This window comes from Melanerpes formicivorus, unplaced genomic scaffold, assembly GCF_026170545.1.
Source record: "Melanerpes formicivorus ecotype bairdi unplaced genomic scaffold, bMelFor1.0.p_v2 SCAF_27, whole genome shotgun sequence".
Taxonomy (NCBI): domain Eukaryota; kingdom Metazoa; phylum Chordata; class Aves; order Piciformes; family Picidae; genus Melanerpes; species Melanerpes formicivorus.
Window position 1 is genome coordinate 730,964 of NW_027142379.1, and position 20,724 is coordinate 751,687.

Consider the following 20,724-nt stretch of genomic DNA (forward strand, 5'->3'; position numbering starts at 1 on the left):
CCCCCGCACCCAGCCCGGGGGCACGGCCCCGTGGAAGGAGGAGAAGGGGGAAAGCGCTGCCCGAGGCGGAGCCGGGCGGGGCGGAGGGCGGGCGAGCTCCGGCGCATTTCTTGCGGGGCCGCCGCGGCCGCCGCTGCTTTGTCTGCGGGGAAAGTTTGGCGGTGGGGCGGGGGTCGAGGCGCTGCCCCGGCACCTGCCGAGGGGGCGGCGGGACCATTCCTTCTCCCCCTGGCTCTGCCCCTCGCCCGGCGCCGCGGCCGTGCCTGGCTTCGCCCGCAGCCGCCGGAGGGGCAGCGCGGCGGGGCCATGGGCGCCCGGGCGACGCTGTGGCTGTGGCTGTGGCTGCTGCTCAGCGCGGCGCTGGCCGCCGCCGCCTCAGGTGAGTGCCGCCAGGTCCCGTCCCGTCCCGCGGGCGGCCGGAGCCGCGTGGGGGAGCTGAGCTCCCCGCGCCCAGGGGAAGTCCCCCGCTCCCCGGGGGTGTCCGGGGCACCTGGCTTCGCCCCGGCGCCGGGCGGGGGTCTGCCTCCTGCCCCCCGCCATTTTGGCTGCCTCTCCGCAGGCAGGGCGAGGGGCAGCGAGGCGAAGCCGTGCCCCGCGGCTTTTCCCGCTCGGGAGCGTTCGCGGGCGGGCGGGGGTGCGGGGCGGGGGTGAGGAGCGTGCCCCGCTGCGGGCACGCAGAGCGGCAGGGGTCCCGGGGCGCCGCCGGGCGGGCTGGGGCTGCGGCGCCGTGCCCCTCATGCTCCGCACCTCACGGCGAGGAGGCAGCCCCGGGACAGCGCTGACCCTCTGCGAGCTGAAGAGGGGACCCGAAGCGGCTGTTCTGGCTTTTAAGTTACCCAGACCCCCACCCCGAGCACCCTCGAGCTGTCCCGGCACACTCTCCACGGGTGTCCGTGGCGCTGGCGGCGGCTGTGGTGGGTGTGAGGGGCTGCCAGCCTGGGCAGAGGGGATGGGAGCTGTGGAAGCGGGTAGCAGGCATCCCGCTTGCCTTGTGTTAGCGGGAGAGGGCTGAGTGCGGCTTGGAGTGTGTGGATGCTGTAGGGAGGGTGCTCTCATAGCGCCTTAGCGTGGGGCCTGGGGTTCTGCCGGCCTTAGAGTGCTCTGGAACGACGTGAAGAAGTTCAAGGTTATGGTCTTGCAGTGCTGTGAGGCGGTGAAGTGTGGGAGCTCAGCCTCAGGGCTGCGTTTGTGTTCTTGGGTTCTTTTCTGGCGGTGCAACTGTATCACAGAACTGTTTCAGCTGGAAAAGACCTCCGAGATCAAGCCCAACTCAACCAGCTTAGAGTTGGTTGAGGTGCTGGGGCATGTCCTGAGAAGGGAAGCCCAGCTGGGGAAGGGTCTGGAGAATTGGCTGGTGAGCAGCAGCTGTGAGGGACCTGGGGGTGTTTAGAGTGGAGAAGAGGAAGCTGAGGGGAGAGCTCATTGCTCTCTACAGCTCCCTGAAAGAAGGTTGCAATGAGGTGGGGGTTGGTCGCTTCTCTCTAGTATCAGAAGACAGAAGGCAAGGAAATGGCCTGAAACTGTACCAGGGGAGATTCAGATTGGATATTAGGAACAATTTCTTTGCTGCAAGAGTGATCAGGCTTTGGAACAGGCTGCCCAGGAAGGTGGTGGAGTCCCCATCCCTGGAGGTGTTCAAGAGAGATGTGAACATGGCGCTCTGGGACCTGTTTGGATGGCCATGGTGGTGTTGGGTTGATGGCTGTGCTTGATGGTCTCCCTAAAATGTGTCACACTCCCACTGAGGATTTAAAAACCTTAGAGACAGGGGAAAGTGTCATCAACCACCAACAAAATAGCACCAACATTTCCTACTTCTGCTTCAGAAGCTGTAATTACATCTGGTGCCCTTTGTGCCAGGCACTATAAACACATCCTGCAAGAGCAGTCGTGTGCCAAAGAGATCTTCAGGGGCCAGAGCACAGAGAGCAGCAAGGCAGCAGGCTGAGAGCTGCTGCCTCAAATAGTCCAGGCAGGCAACAGCAGGAATGAGGCAGACCCTCAGAAACGCCTCTCAGCTCTGCAGACTACTCCTTGCACTGCACTCTGCAGAGACGGGCTCACTCCAGCCCATGTGGGGCTAGAAAGCAAATCAGAGGCTGTTTTGATCTAGAGGCAGAGCCAAAGATGAGATTGATCCCTTGCTGATTACCAAAGGGGGATGCTAGGGGATCATGGAATTGTTTGGGCTGGAAAAGACCTTTAAGATCATGGAGTTCAACCATCAGCCTAAGCCCACCATGGCCACTAAACCATGGCCCCACGTGCCATGGCCACACATTTCTTGAACACTTCCAGGGATGGGGACTCCACCACCTCCCTGGGCAGCCTCTTCCAGTCCCTGCCCATGCTTGCACAAAATACATTGTTCCTAATCTCCAATTTCTTCAGTGCTAGGTGTGAGTAGAACCTGCTGAGTTTGGGGGAATCATGGCTGGGCTCTTGTGGCTCAAGCTCTCAGCAGGGCACCTGATGCTGCCTCTGCAGCCTCTTGTAGCTGAGCTGCAGACCAGATTTGAAGGAGGAGGTTTGGACTGGAGGCAGTGTAGCTCCAAGCTTTGCTGTACAAACTTGTCTCACCTGCATTTTCTGGGAAGTACCACCCCTGAGGGAGGAAATCCTTGGTTCTCTGGAGGGGTGGGGGGTGTCACATCCCTTGAGGCAGCATTCCCTGTGTTCTCTTACCATCTTGGAGTGTCTTGGGTTGGTTTTGATTTCCCAATCTAGTTAGGTTTGGAAAGCCACTGTTTGTTTCCTAGAAAATCAATGGGAAGGAAAAAAACCCAAACCACCCTGTCCAGAAACTTCTACCTGGGTTCGTTTCCTACCCCCTTGGTTTGATTGCTTGGAGTGGAACAGGCACTCCAGCATCTCTCTGTTCTTCAAACCAGAATGGGAGCTTCAGCTTTTCTCAGGTGGCATCACTGCCTGTACTGGGCACTGGTGAGGCCACACCTTGAGCACTGGGTTCAGTTTTGAGGCCTCTCACTACAAGATGGGCATTGAGGTGCTGAAGCTGCTTCTCTGATTTGTCTGTGTCCTTGACTTTTGTCTGGCAAAAAATGGGCACCAATGCTATGATGCTTCATCAGTGACCAGCTGAGGTGCTCCAGAGTTGTTCTAACTCCATCTTGAAGACCATCTACATTATTGTGGCAGGTCTCTCTTTCTGTCTCTGCCTTGTTTGGGCCATTCTCTGAGTTCTTGAGTCTGCCTTGGCCAGAGTCCCTGACACTGCAGTCTGAAGCTTGCCCAGGGGTTGCTTTGCTGCACCAAAACTGCCTTTGTGTTGTGGCTGTCAAGTGCATGGGCAGAGGTGGTGGTGTGAGGTTCACTGGAGATGCTGCTAATGGTGCTGCTCACTTCTAATCTAGTTCATTTTCTCTTTTGTCCCATAGGTGCCTGTGTCTACCAAGGGTTGCTGTTTGAGGTAGGTGAGCTCCAATGTGTTATTCTGTGGGGAATGTTTGGGAAGCTGCTGTTGAACTTGAACTCTAGCTCCTGGTTGCTGTGACCCCTGCCAGTGGGCTGGCTGATCCTTGCAGCAGGTGACAGAGCTGTGGGAAACAGCAGCTGAAGAACTCTTGCCCTTGGAGAGGTCAGAACTTGGTAGTAACAGCTCTGTCCTCCTGCTGTAAGGAGGTGCCATTGGTGGGATCCACCGCAGGGGCAGCTGCTGTCTGCCCTCCTTTTCCACTTTGCCTTTCAGTCCTAAACCATTTTTCCCCATGAGAGCACCCAGGCACTGGAATCCTGTCCCAGGGGAAGCAGTGGAGTCTCCTGCATTGGTCAGTTTTAAGCCTCAGCTTGACAGGTTGCTGGGCCAGCTCATGTCCACTCCACTGCCACCTAGAAAGGTTGGACCAGATGTTCCCTGGGGTCCCTTCCAAGCTGGCACTCTGTGATTCTGGGATCTTTTGGAAGATCTGCTTTTGTTTCTCTTGTGTCTGTCCTGCTTTGGTGTTGTGAAGGTAGGGTTTCTCTTATGTATTTTAGCAACAGCCTAGGCCCATAAGGTTGCAGGCTCCTTTGCAGTGGGGTTCAGAAGGATCTTTTGACTGTGGAAGGGTGGTGAGACCTCTGCATCCCCTCACACTTTGGAGGGGAGTGTGCTGGATTTACACAGAGACTTTCATCTCCTCTGACCTGCCCTTCTTGCAGTGCATAAATATCTTTTTGTGGGGGAAGATCTAAGCTCACAAGATGTGAGAGTGTCAATTCTCCTGCATGCTTCAGGCAGATAAATCTCTGTGAGATCAGAGGCAAGCCTCTTGAAATCCCCCAGGAGATGGCATGATGTTCTGCATCCTAGGAGTGGGCTGTGCAGTGCATTCTGCTTGGTGCTGAGGTTCAGAGCATGCAAGGTGCAGGCAGCTCTGCTTTAGGAAGTGGACTCAGCCTGTCTGTTCGTTAGGTTTGTGCCACTTTAGCAGCTTAACAGCTCTGATAGGTGAAGTGGGGTTTAGTGGACCATCCTCTGCCACTGAAGTCTGGCACAGTGGACCACAGCACCCTCTTAATCCATGATCACTTCCCCTCCTTTTTAGCCTTGCATGGCAATAGACATTTTGTTCTGCAGGTACCAGCGAGGGGGCTGAGCTGATCTTCAAGGTCATATCTTTTCCTCAGCATCCTGTTTGCTCAGATCCCTGCCTTAGCCTCTGCAAGCAGCTGATAAATCCCCATATTCAGGCTGAGGAGATGATAATTTCTCCTATGACAGCTTCAATAAGGAGCCTCCTTGTTAAAATCAGCAAGCAGTGCTAGGTAAGGGCTGTAATGAAGTCTCTGCACTTCATATTTTCAGTGCCTTGTGGATGGTGCCAGCATGTTTTTAACCTGACTGAAGCCACTTCATGCCTCTCTAATTCATTGGCTTTTTTTGGGTGTATTTATAGAAGGCCTTTTTTTTTTTCAAGCACTGCAGCAGGAGTGATGAGAGCATCTGGTTAAATCCATCACATCTTGCACAGCAACCTCTGAGCAGTTACTCTCAGATGAAAGAGGTTAAAAAATAACCTGGGTCATTGAGCCTTTCCCCCTCTGGAGGGTTACAGCAATATTTTAAAGGCTTTAGCTATTTAATGCCATTAGAATGCCCCAAGTGTCACCACTGAGCTGTTCTGAGATGGAAACCACCTAAGTTAGCTGTGAGAGCTGGGAAAAAGAGAGACACCTTGCAGCTTGGTTCCAGGGAGCTCTGCCTGCAGCCTCTTGTTTTACTGCCACATCATAAAGAATGCCTCTGGAAGCTTGAAGGTTCTAGAGGAAGTTTTCTTTCTGTCCTGGGGTCACCTGCTTTCTGTGGTGTTCCAGAGCAGCCTGTGCAAGCAAATCCACAAGTGGAGTGAATTCAGCAGCTCAGTGTGGCAGGGTGATGGGAAAGGTTCCTGGATTTGTATAGAATCCTAGAATGGGCTGGGCTGGAAGGGACCTCCAAAGCTCAACCAGTCCAACCCCCCTGCAGTCAGCAGGGACATCCTCCACTAGAGCAGGTTGCTCAGAGCCTTCTCAAGCCTCACTTTGAATAGCTCCAGGGGCTGGGCCTCAACTCTCTCCCTGGGCAACCTGTTGCAGTGCCTAGTTGAGAGGTGTCCCAGCCCCTGGCATGGAGGTTGGAGTAGATGATCTCTGAGGTCCCTTCCAACCTGAGCCATTCTATGAAGACCTCAACTTCCAGCTCTTGTTGGTCAGTGTCAAATTTCAGTTAAAATGTCCCAGTTTTGAGTGTGCATCAAGTTTAGCTTGAATCCCCATACCCCAGACAGGAAGCAGGTTAGGACACTTCTGAAGGTTGTTTGGTTTTGAGTAGTGAAACATCTGGCATAAAGTTCTTCAGATTAACACAGGAAGAAGTCACAGAATGAGGGGAGTTGGAAGTGACCTCTGGAGACCATTGAGCCAAACCCCTCTGCCAAGGCAGGGTCACCCAGGGCAGGTCACACAGAAACACATCCAGGTGGGTTTTGAAAGTCTCTGGAGAAGGCGACTCCACCACCTCTCTGGGCAGCCTGCTCCACTGCTCTCCAGAGGTCCCTTCCATTCTGTGGCTCTGTGAACAGCAGTGACCCTTCCACTGCTGTGCCCATTCCCTCTAGGAGCCATTTAATATGCATAGCAGAAATGCAGCCACCCCAGCACCATAAACTTCAGAGCATCCCAGCAGCATGTGGCTCTCCACAGCTGCTTTCAAGGCTGACAGACACTGAGCAGTGATACAAAATCAATGCACCCAGCTGGAGGAGCTTCAGGTTGAGGAGTTTTGTCCCAGCTATTCTTTGTCTTCCTGAAAGCACTGAGGGATATCTTGGGCTCTGTGTGAAATTCAGCAGCAGCTGGAGAGCTGATGTCTGCTGAGGAGGCTCAGAGGATGATTGATCTTGGACAGCTTGGAATCAATTAATTTTAACAAGCCTGTGCCACAACTGTGACAGTGAGGGGAGGAGCAGGCTGGCATTTCTGATGGGGACATGAGTCATTCAAGGGATAAAGGGGAAAAAGAAGGTGGTCAGGGATTGGAATAGGTTTCCCTGGGAGGAGGTGGAGTCTCCATCCCTGGAAGTAGTCAAGACATGTGGCCATGGCACTTGGGGACATGGTTTTGTGGCCATGGTGGTGTTGGTTTGATGATTAGACTTGATGATCTTAGAGGGTTTTTCCAACCAAAACAATTCTGTGGTTCTATGAAACTAAGCTGCAGGAGAAATTCCACAAGAGACTACTGTCACAGAACCACAGAACAGCAGGGGCTGGAAGGGATCTCTGGGGATCATCCAGTCCAAGCCCTCTGTCAAAGCAGGATCATCCAGGGCAGGTAACACAGGAACACAGCCAGGTGGGGTTGGAAGCTCTCCAGAGAAGGAGACTCCACAACCTCTCTGGGCAGCCTGCTCCAGCACCACAATTTTCTGCTCTCTTTTCCAGCACAGAACAGGAGCCACAAATTCTCCTGACTGTTTGGGGTTGGTTTTTTGGCTCCAGACCTTCTGTCCTGATTTTCTCTCTCCCAAAGCTCCTGCTGCACACACCATGGAAATACCACTCCTCTAAAGAGCTGTCTGGGGATCATTAAAGCCATATTGACTTTCTTGATCAGTTCAAAGACCTTTATGAGTCACCTGATGACCATGAAGGTTATGTTCCTGGGGTGTGATTACAGGTATTTGAGGAGCCCATAAAAGCAGTAAGATGCCCAGAACTGTGCCCCACTGGGTGATTTCTGGAGCTCTCAATTCCTCTGCTGAAGAGAGGGGAAAATCAGTTTGCAGCTGAGCTGTCATTTATGGCCTGCACAAGACAGACAGGCACAGGCTGGTTGTTCAAATGTGAAGTCAGGTCTGACACAGAAAGATGTAAGGAAGTCCCTTCTGGAAAAAAACAGTCTGTGACATCCAGTCCAAACATCATCTTGATGAGCTTCATACACACTCCACTGCTCCACAAACAGCACTGTTGGCTTCTGCTTCCATCAACAGCAGTGGAAGAGAAAAAGACTCTGGCTTTGATGAGTGCCATTCTCCACTTTTGCTTTTGTCTGACAACCCACTGCAGGCACAGCTCTTTGATTTTCTCCTAGAGTCATTAAGGTTGGAAAAGACCTCCAAGATCATCAACCTTCTACCCAACACCTCTAGACCATGGCCCCAAGTGCCATGGCCACACCTTTCTTGAACACCTCCAGGGATGGGGACTCCACCACCTCCCTGGGCAGCCTCTGCCAATCCCTGACCACTCTGGCAGCAAAGAAAGTTTTCCTCATCTCCAGCCTAAACCTCCCCTGGTGCAGCTTGAGGCCCTTGCCACTTGTCCTGTTGTTAGTTACTTGGGGGAAGAAGCCAGCACCAGCCTCACTCCAACCTCCTTTCAGGGAGCTGTAGAGAGCAATGAGCTCTCCCCTCAGCCTCCTCTTCCCCACACTAAGCACCCCCAGTTCCCTCAGCTGCTCCTCCCCAGCCCTGCTCTCCAGACCCTTCCCCAGCTTGGTTGCCTTTCTCAGGACATGCTCCAGCCCCTCAAGGTCTTATAACCTATTTTTTTGTCAGCTGTGGGACACTGCTTCCAGCTCCTAGGCTGCTGCCTCTACTCCCAGCCCCAGAGCAGGGAAGTTTTCAGTGCAAGGCCCAGCTGAGGCACCCACCCCAGCATGACAATGCTTTGTTGGCCAGTTTCAGCCCAGGGGAGATAAGTACCTTAGAGGCAGGTCCCCAGGTGGTGTAAGCTGTCACCTTTCTACAGCTGCACTACTTTTTGCTGCCCACAGGTCTCCTCATTTAAGCATTTTTAAAGCATTTGAGCTGTTTTGGTTTTTCTTTCCTCTGGCCAGACCTGATTTCTGTAACTAAGCATCACCACCCCTGCTCTAAAGAGAAAATGCAAGTGGCAAACCTGATGGAGGCTGTGGCAGGGTTGAGGGGAGGGAAGGAATGAGGAAGTGACCTAGCAGAGGAAAAAGGATTTTGTTGTTACTTTTTTTCATGCTGAGAGCTTAAGAAGGGAGAAGTCAGTGACAACCTACAAGCTGCTGTTTCCTAAACAAGGCTGCTTCAGCTGCAGGCACAGGGCTGGGGGGCAGAATGACTTGTGAAGTGAGGAAGCACTGGGTAATTGTTGTGGGGAATGAACCCCTGAGAAACCCACCATCTCCTGCCAAGGCCCTGGCCAGGAGCTCCTCTGACTGGGTTATTCAGTGTTAATCATCTACCTCAGTCAGTGTTTGTGGCTGAGCAGCTACCAGCCAGGAGGAGCAGTGGAATGGAAAATGTGGAACAGGGCAGCTCTTGTAAAGACCCTGATCTCCAAATAAAGCTGGTGCCAGGTTCCCCCCCACAGCACAGGGAGGATTAAGGCCTGAGCCTTTCACCAGACAGGACACAGGATGGAGAGGAGAGACCTCTGGTGACAGGACAAGGGGCAATGGTTTGAAAGTGGAGCAGAGTAGATTTAGGTTGGATGTGAGTCCCATGGAGGGCTACCAGGATGCTGAAGGGACTGGAGCACTGCCTTATGAGGAAAGGCTGAGAGCCCTGGGGCTGGCTAGTCTGGAGAGAAGACTGAGAGGGGGTCTGATCAGTGTCTATCAATAGCTGAGGGCTGGGGGTCATGAGGGAAGGGACAGGGACAGGCTCTGCTCACTTGTGCCCTGGGATAGGACAAGGGGCAATAGATGGAAACTACAGCTCAGGAGGTTCCACCTCAACATGGGGAAGAACTGCTCTGCTGTGAGGGTCCCAGAGCCCTGGAGCAAGCTGCCCAGAGAGGTTGTGGAGTCTCCTTCTGTGGAGACTTTCCAGCCCCATCTGGATGTGTTCCTGTGTGACCTGTGCTGGGTTCTGTGGTCCTGCTCTTGCAGTGGGGTTGGACTGGATGATCTCCAGAGATCCCTTCCAACCCCTAACATCCTGTGAGCCTGTGATCAGGAGGAAGTTCTGCACCACGAGGGTTGCCCAGGGAGGTAGTTGAGGTCCCATCCCTGGAGATCTTCAAGGTGAGGCTGGAGAAGGCTCTGAGCAACCTGACCTAGTGGAGGATGTCCCTGCTGACTGCAGGGGGGCTGGACTGGATGACCTTTGGAGGCCCCTTCCAACCCAAACCATTCTGTGACTCTGTGCTGCTGTAAGCTAGAGTTGTGTGGATGTTATAAATGCAGAGCTTTGTTCCCTGCCAGAGCTGAGGATGTACCCCCAGGCTAAGGAGCAACATTTAAATCACATTATTTAGCAAAGCAAAAACATTTGGAGCATTTGAGAGTCTGCAAGCAAAGCCTTCAACTGAAATCTTTAGTTCTGATCTCATCCTTTTTTTGCCTGTAGAGTTTTGCTCCCCTTCAGAAGCTGAAGTGAAGCTCATTTTCCATTGCTAATTTGAAGCGTTCCCCAACCTGAAGCACTCTGCACCTGCTAACATTTATTTCTAGTAGTCACTAAATTGATTCAGAACAGAAGCTATCCAGAGTGGGAGACTTAAAATTCAGGGGAGGGGGAGGGGGGAACCCAGCAACAATCCAGCAACCTTGTCTATTTATTACATTCCCTCTTTCATTTCTGACTCAGCACAAACTACAAATGCAAAGGGAAAGCTGATTTTTAAAGGCATCACATCAGGCTTGCTTTCAACTGCTGGCAAGGAAATGTAGGCATGGCACTGCAGGATGCTATCAGGTGGATCAGGAGATGTAAAGGGCTGCTGCTTGGTTGGACAGAGAGCACAGCAGAGCATAGACTCAAACTCAACTTGTGCCAGGACAAGGGGGAATGGTTTGGAGCTGAGGGAGAGCAGGGTCAGAGTGGATCTTAGGTGGAAGTTCTTCAGCATGAATCACAGAATCACCAAGGTTGGAAGAGACCTCAAAGATCATCAAGTCCAAGCTGTCACCACAGACCCCATGACTAAACTATGGCACCAAGTGCCACGTCCAGTCCTCTCTTGAACACTCCACCACCTCCCTGGGCAGCACATTCCAGTGGCTAACAACTCTCTCTGGGAAGAACTTTCTCCTCACCTCCAGTCTGAACTTCCCCTGGCACAGCTTGAGACTGTGTCCTCTTGTTCTGGTGCTGGGGGCCTGGGAGAAGAGACCAACCCCCACCTGGCTACAACCTCCCTTCAGGTAGTTGTAGACAGCAATAAGGTCTCCCCTAAGCCTCCTCCAGGCTAAACACTCCCAGCTCCCTCAGCCTCTCCTCCCAGGGCTGTGCTCAAGGCCTCTCCCCAGCCTTGTTGCCCTTCTGTGGACACGTTCAAGAGTCTCAATGTCCTTCTTAAACTGAGGGGCCCAGAACTGGACACAGGACTCAAGGTGTGGAGGGTGGTGAGACTCTGGAACAGGCTGCCCAGGGAGGTTGTGGCTGCCTCCTCCCTGGGGGTGTTCAAGGCCAGGTTGGATGAGGCCTTGAGGAATCAGTCCTGGTTGAGAGTTGGCCACGGTGGGGAGGTTGGAGTAGATGATCTCTGAGGTCCCTTCCAGCCTGAGCCATTCTGTGATTCTGTGACTAAACCCATTTCCCCTCAAGAAAAGCTGCTTGGCTTGTTTGATGCTTTTTAGCCTTTAAAAAGCAATCAGGGAACTTCCAAAGGGAGCTGCCAGTCCAGAAATTCATCCCTGCAGACATCACCAGCAGCTGTTGCTACAGCCAGCAGCCATGGTTTAGCACAGCCAAAAGCAAACCGTCCTGGAGGCTGCCCAGCTGGGCTTGCCCTGCCTTAGTGCAGTGCCTCCCAGCCATGAAGTGTCATTTGTCAAGTCACACTTTCATCCCAGCCAGCTCCCCCCTCAATTCACAGCTCCCAGAGCTGAAAACCCTGCTTGGCACAAAGCAGCTGGCAGGAAGATGCAGGCATGGGCTTGATCAATACCTCCCACGTGCATTTACATTCCCTGTGGTATGAATGCCTCCTCATCCCCACCTCCACTCCCCTCCAGCTAAGGGGGGAGGGGGGGAAGGCATAGTGATTGGGTGTTTTCTCTTTGTGAGGGAAAGGAGTGGCTGCACTGCTGGTGTGGATCTGAAACCTCCCTCAAAGGTGAGGACAGAGGGAGGAACACAAACCTGCTCATCACAGTTGGCAACCAGAGAAGGGTTTGTCCTCACAGGAGGCACTTGAACAGAAGCTGACCCTGTGCTCAGTCAGGCAAGCAAGGTGCAGAACTTTTGTGGTGTTAGCAGTTGGAGCAGCCCTGCAGTGCTCTGCATTCTCCATGCTTCAACCTCCCCTTTCTGCACCAAGGGGTTTTCAGTTGACTTCAGAGTGTGGATGTGCAGCAGGAGTGGGACAGCCCCAGGTCACAAAGCAAGACTTGCAGCAAACAGCATTCCTGTGACAACCCAGCAGCAGCTCACCTGCAACCACTGGGGCAGGAAACACTGAGAAAAGCCCAGAATCACCCCCCAGAAGCACAGTGTGGTAGGGCTTGGAAAGGACTTCTAGAGATCAGCCAGTCCAACCCCTCTGCCAGAGCAGGGTCACCTAGAGAAGGTCACACAGGAGCACAGCCAGGTGGGGTTGGAATCTCTCCAGAGATGGAGACTCCACCACCTCTCTGGGCAGCCTGCTCCAGGGCTCTGCTCCTTCTTAAATTAAAGAAGTTCTTCTTGGAGGAACTTCTTATGTCCACATTTGTGCCCATTGCCTCTTGTCCTGTCCCTGGGCACCACTGAGCAAAGCCTGCTGCCATCCTCCTGCCACCCACCCTTGAAGTATTGATCAGCATTGATGAGATCCCTCCTCAGGCTGCTCTCCTCCAGGCTAGACAGCCCCAGATCTCTGTCTTTCCTCATCAGAGCTGTGCCAGTCCCCTCAGCATCTCTGTAGCCCTAACATAAGGCACTGAAGCAAAACTGTTCAAGACACAAAAGTTTCTGTGGGAGGCTGTCAGCAGCTCTGATAGTGCCACAGGCACACTGTGATGCTGTCACTCCAGGTGAGGCTGCAGTGCTTGGCCCAGTGCCTTCTTGTCATTCAGAAACCCTCTCTTTTCAGTGAGGCAATGGCTTGTAAGCAAACACACCCAGAAGGCTCAGTCTCCCCTGGAGCAGAGCTGACATCCTCAGCTTGCACGCGTGGCCTGCCCCTGGCATTGCCACACTGAACGTCTTCTGCTGTGTGCAGCTTTCCAACCCGCCACACAGAATTCTCTGCTCCCCTCTGCCACCAGAGAGGGATGTCCCAGCCCAGTTCTGCTGGCACATCCCTCCCTGCTCTCTTATGTCAGGGCCCCAGACTGTAAAACTGATTAACCCTTGAGGAAGGCAGCAGCAGAGGAGTCCAGCCAGGGCAGCTCCAGGCAAAGGTCCATGATTGCTCCATGCAGCAGTGCACAGCTCAGCTCAGCTTCCCTTCCCTTCAGCTGTGCTGCAGGAGGTGTGAGCAGGGCTGTGTCCTGCTGTCCCTTTCAGAGCACAGCCCAGCACACAAGGGAGCATGCCAGAGGACCACAGAATGGGTTGGGTTGGAAGGGACCTCCAAAGGGACCAGTCCAACCCCCCTGCAGTCAGCAGGGACATCCTCCACCAGCCCAGGTTGCTCAAGGCTTCATCCAGCCTGGCCTGGAACACCTCCAGCAAGGGGTTATCCACAGCCTCCCTGGGCAACCTCTTCCAGTGTCTCCCCACTCTGTCAATAACTTCTTCCTAATCTCCAGCCTTAATCTACCCTCCTCAAGCTCAAAGCCACTGTCCCTCATCCTATCACTCCCAGCCCTCGTCCAAAGTCCCTCCCCAGTTCTCCTGTATCTCCTTCAGGTACTGGGAAGCTGCTCTAAGGTCACTCCCCCCCCCAGCTCTCTCAGCCAGTTCCCATAGGGGAGGTTCTCCAGCCCTCATGGTCTCCTCTGGACCCATTCTAACAGTTTGATGTCCTCCTTCTGTTGGTGGCACCATAACTGGCCCCAGTGCTCAGGTGGGGTGTCATGAGTGAGCAGTGGAAGGGCAGCAGCACCTCTCTGTGGTGCAGGCCACGCTGCTTTGGTTGCAGCCCAGGACGTGGTTGCCTTCTAGGCTGCAAGCACAAGCAAGTCCAGGGGATGCTTGCTGGTGTTCCCTCTCCCAGCAGTATGGATGTGAACTATTTTTCCTACAGGCTTGCCCTGACCCTTGGCTGCAAGATGATGAGAAAGCAAGACAGCTATGATTTGTTGCCATTCATGCCTGGAAACCTCCCTGAGACTGTGCTGACAGCAGCCTCTGTCTGGAGCAACAGAGCAGGGGGGTGTGAGGATTGCTGGGCAGGTCAGAAAGCCAAGAAATACCCACCCTGGGCTGACATGGAGAGCAGCAAAGCTGGGGAGGGGTCTGGAGCACAGCCCTGGGAGGAGAGGCTGCGGGAGCTGGGGTTGCTTAGCCTGGAGAAGAGGAGGCTCAGGGGAGACCTTCTTGCTCTCTCCAACTCCCTGAAGGGAGGCTGTAGCCAGGTGGGGGTTGGTCTCTTCTCCCAGGCAAGCAGCACCAGAACAAGAGGACACAGTCTCAAGCTGTGCCAGGGGAGGTTTAGGCTGGATGTTAGGAAGAAGTTCTTCCCAGCAAGAGAGATTGGCCATTGGGATGTGCTGCCCAGGGAGGTGGTGGAGTCCCCATCCCTGGAGGTGTTTAGGAAGACCCTGGATGGGGTGCTTGGTGCCATGGTCTGGTTGATTAGATAGGGTTGGCTGATTGGTTGCACTTGATGACCTTGGAGAGCTTTTCCAACCTGGCTGATTCTGTGATTCTGATCTGCTGCTTCATCTCCCCATCTCTGGAAGGGGATGCTGGAGTGTCTGTAGCCTTGCCAGTTTGCAGGGAGCCTGGAGGTGAGGCCAGAGTCACTCAGAAACGTGATCAGCACGTTGCTATTTGGGGAGCCCACATTCCTCCTCTCCAGCTCTGGAGGGCTGGCTTCTCAGCTACTCTAAAGGGTTTCAGCTGCTTGGATGCCAGTGGAGCTGGGCATTTTCCCAGCTGAGCACTTGACCCTGAGGCTGGCAGTCAGCCCTTGAGCCACTGAGCTGATTTAATACATGAAGCAAAGCTGCAAAGTGGCAACTGGCACCTAGTTGGTGTTGTCCTAAAGGGGGCATGGCTCTGGTTTTTGCCTTCTGTCAGAGATTTGCAGCAAGCCCAATCACTGCTTTGCCTCTGGTTCTTAGCAGTACTCAGGGTGTCCCCAAGGTTGAGGTTAAGCCAGATGCTTAACCTCTGGCTCTGATGTGGCTCTGAGCAACCTGCTGTAGTGTGAGGTGTCCCTGCCCATGGCAGGGGGGTTGGAACTAGATGATCCTTGAGCTCTCTTCCAACCCTAACAATTCTTTGATCCTATGCAGCAGCATCAACACTGGTGTTAGGTGAGGGGTGCTGGGGACTGTGTGTAGATGGAGAGCTGTGAGCTGCATTCCCTCAAGAGCTGCTTCTGGTGTTACCTCACTGCTTTTTTTAGTATCATCAGTGAGCTACTGGGGGCTGTTGGGCCCTGAGTTCCTCCATACTCTGCACACTCTGGGGAAGAAAAGGCTGAAGGAGGCTACAAGAAAGCTGGGGAGGGACTTCTGACAAGGGCTTGGAGTGACAGGATCAGGGGCAATGGGTTGAAGCTGGAAGAGGGGAGATTGAGACTGAAGATTCAGGAGAAATTCTTTCCAGTGAGGGTGGGGAGGCACTGGCACAGGTTGCCCAGGGAGACTGTGGATGTCTCCTCCCTGGAGGTGTTCAAGGCCAGGCTGGATGAGGCCTTGAGCAAGCTGGGCTGGTGGGAGGTGTCTCTGCCCATGGCAGGGGGGTGGAACTGGCTGATCTGTAAGGTCCTTTCCAACCCAGCCCATTCCCTGATGTACACTGGAGGTGCTGGTGTGTCCTGGGCAGTGTGCTCTGGCATCCAGGCTGCAGCTGAGGAGCCCAGGGAGGAATGGTGTTGGGTGGTTTGTGGGACCCTCTCTTCACCCACTCTGCTGCCCTGATGCTGGGTGCAGCCCATGTGCTGCTGGGGGCTGTGTGGCTGTGGCAGCAGGGGCTCTGTCTGGAGCTCTGCTCATGTTTCTGCAGCACTGTCTGTGGGGTTACTGCAAGGAAACCTCCTTGCCAGGCCCTCTGAGGGTTGGAAATCCATCCCTGCTTTACCTCTGGCTTCCCTGGGAGCAGCTCCTGGCTCTGCTTTGTGCTCCTCTCTCTGTTTCCTGGCACAGCAGTTGCTGTGACTGCTGAGAAGTCAACTGAGGTCTTTCTGCTGTGGTTTCTTTTTCTCTTGGCACAGTTTGGTGGCTGGGAGGTGACCATCCCCTCCTGTCTGAAGGAATTAGATGCTGCTGGTTTAGCATCCAAAGGAGCTGCATCTGGCTCCTCTCCCCTTCATTTCCCCTTTCTCTTAATCACCATTTTATACAGGCTTCCAGAGGGTTTCCTGAGGAGCTCTTGGCCTCCTTGTGTTCCAGTTGCTGGTTTATTGACTACCTGCTCCATATGGTGACCTTGAGATGAAGGCAGTGCAGCTGAACTGGTGTGCTGGAGTCTTTTGCTCTCTTTAAAACACAGGAGACACTAAAAATGTATCAGGGACAAGGCTTTTGTATAGGGAAGTCCCTGGGATCTTTCCCTCCTCCCATTCTCTTTCTCCTGGTGTTGTGCTGGGCTTTTTATTACCTGCATGTCTATGCATAAATAGAAGTTCCTGTGGGCTCCCTGCCTTTCTGCACAGCACCTTTAAAGAGCTGTGTTTGCATGAGCCTGGCTGCAAATCCTGGCAGCTCACAGAGTCCCAGCATGGTGGGGCTTGGAAGGGACCCCTGCAGATCATCCAGCCCAACTTCCTCACCACAGCAGGGTCACCCAGAGCAGGTTGCACAGGGTCACAGTGTCCAGGTGGGCTTTGAAGCACTCCAGAGATGGAGACTCCACCACCTCTCTGGGCAGCCTGCACCAGGGCTCCAGCACCCATAAAGAAGTTCCTCCTCATGTTTAGATGGAACTTCTGATGGTCAGGTTTGTGCCCATTGCCCCTTGTCCTGTCCCTGGGCACCACTGAGCAAAGCCTGCTGCCATCCTCCTGCCACCCACCCTTGAAGTATTGATCAGCACTGATGGGATCCCCCTCAGCCTTTCTTCCTAAGAGGTGTTTCAGCCTCTTCAGCATCTTCATAGCCCTTTGCTGAACCCTCTCAAGCAGCTCCCTGCCCTTCTTGAGCTGGACACAGTTGTTGTATCAGATGCTGGAGATGGAGAAAAATTGCTTTGCTGCCAGAGTGGTCAGGGACTGGAAGAGGCTGCCCAGGGAGGTGGTGGAGTCCCCATGCCTGGAGGGGTTCAAGAACTGTGTGGCACTTGGAAGCATGGTTTGGTGGCCATGGTGGTGTTGGGTTGCTGGTTGGGCTGGGTGACCTTAGAGGTCTTTTCCAACCCAAACAGTTCTATGATTCTATGAAATTGTGGTGAATATGAATCCTAGAATGGTCTGGGGTTGCAAGGGACCTCCAAAGGTCTCTGCAGTCAGCAGAGGCCTCCTCAGCTAGATCAGGTGAACCTCAGCCCTGTGTGTCCCTTAGGTCCTGAACCCTGCCCTGCAGATGTGAAGGAGACTCTGAGGTTTGCCATCCTCCAGTGTGGCTCCCAGCTGGGTGGCTCTGCTGTGAACTCCACCCAGGGCACAGGGATACCCACACCAGCTGCCTTGTAGGGGTAAAGCTCACACCCTGAGGCTTTCAACTCTCAGAAGCAGCTATGGACATCACCTGCCAGGCCTGTGGAGGAGAAACACCCCCCCACCCCCAGCCCCCAGCTTGGGAGCCGATAAGAGGGAAGGCAGCTGATTGTATCTTGGTTGTGTGCCCTGGGGGTTTACTGGAGATTTGTTTGCTGCCAGCTGTTTTGCTGAGCTGATTTTGTCCCTGCAGTTTAGTGTGCCCTGAGGTTGCCTGGAGATTTGGTTGCTGCCAGCTGTTTCTCTGCTGTGCTGAGCTGATTTTTGTGTGCTCAAGAGGGACCCTTGGTAAACGCAGGGCTTTGAGGTTACAGGAGCCCCAAAGCAAAACTTGGGCAGAGTTGAGCAGCCCAAACTAAAGGGCTGGTGCAGGAAAGGTTGTGTCTGGTTTCTGAAATGCTTTTTGCTTGTAAGTCTTTGGTTCAGGATGTAGCCCAGCTCTGCTGAATTCAGGGGAGACCTCATTGCTCTCTACAGCTACCTGAAGGGAGGCTGTAGCCAGGTGGGGGTTGGTCTCTTCTCCCAGGCAACCACCAACAGAACAAGGGGACACAGTCTCAAGCTCTGCTAGGGGAGGTTCAGGCTGGATGTTAGGAAGAAGTTCTTCACACAGAGAGTGATTTGCCATTGGGATGTGCTGCCCAGGGAGGTGGTGGAGTCACCATCCCTGGAGGTGTTTAAGACAAGCCTGGCTGAGGCACTTGGTGCCATGGTCTGGTTGATTAGATAGGGTTGGCTGATTGGTTGGACTTGATGATCTTGGAGGTCTCTTCCAACCTGGTTGTTTCTATGACTCTATGATTCTATGGTAATGTGTCCCCTTGGCTGGGGCTGGAGGGGAAGGTGCTCCAGAGAGAAGCAAACACTTCTGCTGTCACCTTGGCCCTGTCACTGACACCCTCAGCTAAGTCCCTGTTCCTCTGCCAGCTTTTTTTTTCCCCTCTCAGCTTGAGGTTATCTCTGCAGTCTTCTGCTTTCCTACAGTCCTCCTTTCAGCTGGCACTTGCTGTTTGTGCAGAGCACTTGGGCTGGGGGGACCCTGAGCTTGTCAGGGCCTCCCAAACTCTGTAACACACACACACACACACACAGAGACAGAGGAGTTAGCAGTCAAAGTTGGTCAGCATCACAGTGAGCAGAGGTGCTTCAGTTTGTTAGTCTCACTTGGAATGTTTTGTCAGACCTCAGGGCTTCTTGCACCTCTCTTTTTACCCCTGTCTTCATTTTTCCTTCTTCCTCAGTCTCCTCTTGTATCCCCTTTGAATCTTTTGCTTTTGCTCCTGTCCCTCTGTGACAGACATGACCAAAGTACTGCTCTGGGCAAGCCCCAGAGATCTCTGTCAGTGTTTCAGGGTCCTGCAGTGGCCTCAGAGAAGAGAAGGCTACAGCCAGACCTAACAGCAGCCTTCCAGTCCCTGAAGGGGGCTACAAGAAGGCTGCAGAGGGACTGTTTGCAAAGGCCTGCAGGGATAGGACCAGGGACAATGGTTTGACATTAGAGCAGAGCAGATTTAGATTGGATGTGAGGAACAAGTTTTGTACCATGAGGCTGCTGGAACAATGCAAGAGGTTGCCCAGGGAGGTGGTTGAGTCTCCATCCCTGGAGATCTTCAAGATGAGGCTGGAGAAGGCTGTGAGCAACCTGCTCTAGTGGAGGATGTCCCTGCTGAGTGCAGAGGGGTTGGACTGGATGAGCTTTGGAGGTTCCTTCCAAACCATTGTCTGATTTATTAAGGAGTCCAAGTATGCTGCTGCAGAAGGGTGTCTGTGAACAAGGCTTGGAGAAGGCTGTCCATAAAACCCAGGAGAAGGCAGATTTGTAGTTACTTTAACTTGTGAGCTGTGAGTGCTTTGTTGCTACCTTGGCAGAGGGCTGCCTGATGGGTATTTGAGGAGGCACAGCAGGGTGGCTGCAGGCAGGCTGGAAGGTGTGCAGAGCATGGCCAGAGGCAAGGTAATGCATTTAGGAAGAGCCAGCAGGGACCCTGCTGATCTGCTGGGGGGTTTATTTTGTAAATCAAACTCTTCTGTCCCTCAGGAAGTGGCTCCAGCAGCAAAGGGAAGGCAGCTAAATTCAGCTGAGGAATTAAAGAGCCTTTTCTTGTCAAGGTAGAGAATCATTGAACAATTTCCTGAGGGGTGCTAGGAATTGTTCTGGATCACTGGCAATCTTTAAATCATTCTTGGCTTCTTTTTGCCTCCCCTTAAAGTTATGCTGTGCTTAAATTGCAGCTTTTGGACCAGAATCAGGAATTCATTTCTTCACAGAATTCAGCTAGCACAGGGGCTGCTGGTGTTGAAAAGCAAGCAAGCTCCATGTCAGGGTGGAAGCCTCTCAGAGCACAGCAGCACACAGACAGCAGCAGGAAGGGGCAGTATTCAGCTCACCTCCTTTTTAATGTCACACTGAAGAGGAGGCTGAAGTGCCAGTTTGGTGTCTTCTCTGGTACTCCTGTGTATAAGTTAGCAGAAGATAAATCCCAGATCTGCTCCAACACCCAGCTCTGGAGCCCTCAGCACAGGGAGCACAGGGAGCTGGTGGAGCAGGTCCAGAGAAGGCCACAAGAATGATCTGAGGGCTGGAGCACCTCTGCTATGAGGCCAGGCTGGGAGAGTTGGGGTTGTTCAGCTTGGAGAAGGGAATACTCCAGGGAGACCTTCTGGTGCCTGTCAGTGTTGAAAGGGGCTGGGCAGAAAGCTGGGGACAGACTTTTGAGCCTGTTGTGACAGGGCAAGGGGTGATGGTTGGAACTGAAAGAGGGAGACCTCAGACTGGAGAGAAGGAAGAGATTTTTTTTACACTGAGGGTGTTGAGACCCTGGCCCAGGGTGCCCAGAGAGGTGGTGGATGCCCCATCCTTGAAACCATTGCAGGTCAGGTTGTGTGGGACTGTAAGCAACCTGCTGTAGTTGCAGATGTCCCTGCTGACTGCAAGAGGGTTGGACAAGGTGACCTTTAAAGGCCCCTTCCAACCCAAACCATTCCATGATTCTATGATGCTATGATTGAAGGCTGGGTCTTGAGTGCAGCTAAGTCTTGCTGAAGAAGCCCTGTGCAAAATGCTCTAGTTGGAAGTGTCCCTTCTGAGTGCAGGGGGGATGGACAGGATGCCCTTTGAAGACCCCTTCCAAGCCAGGGCAATCTCTGTGAAACTACACTGAAAAGATCTGCAGCCATGGATGGTTGAATCATTTGTGTGCCTCAGTCCTTGCTCTGGGGAAAGGGGAAGACAAGAAGGGAAGGGGAAAGGGAAGGACAGGAGGGGAAAGGGAAAGACAGGAAGGGAAAGGGAAAGACAGGAGGGGAAAGGGAAAGACAGGAGGGGAAAGGGAAAGACAAGAGGGGAGGAGGAAAGAAAAGAGGGGAAGAGGAAAGAAAAGAGGGGAAAGGGAAAGACAGGAGGGGAAAGGGAAAGACAAGAGGGGAGGAGGAAAGAAAAGAGGGGAAGAGGAAAGAAAAGAGGGGAAAGGGAAAGACAGGAGGGGAAAGGGAAAGACAAGAGGGGAGGAGGAAAGAAAAGAGGGGAAGAGGAAAGAAAAGAGGGGAAGGGGAAAGAAAAGAGGGGAGGAG

The 20,724-nt window shown here is 53.5% G+C and overlaps 1 protein-coding gene across 1 annotated transcript in view; it reads left to right on the top strand.

Annotated features, from left to right (window-relative positions):
• The first annotated feature begins 306 nt into the window (after window positions 1-306).
• The window catches only part of FRAS1 (Fraser extracellular matrix complex subunit 1), a 143,765-nt gene continuing 123,347 nt past the window's right edge, over window positions 307-20,724 (top strand). Inside the window, exons 1-2 of the mRNA XM_068154044.1 lie at window positions 307-379; window positions 3,399-3,430. Coding sequence (XP_068010145.1) covers window positions 307-379; window positions 3,399-3,430 — 105 coding nt within the window. The remainder of the gene's footprint in view (window positions 380-3,398; window positions 3,431-20,724) is intronic.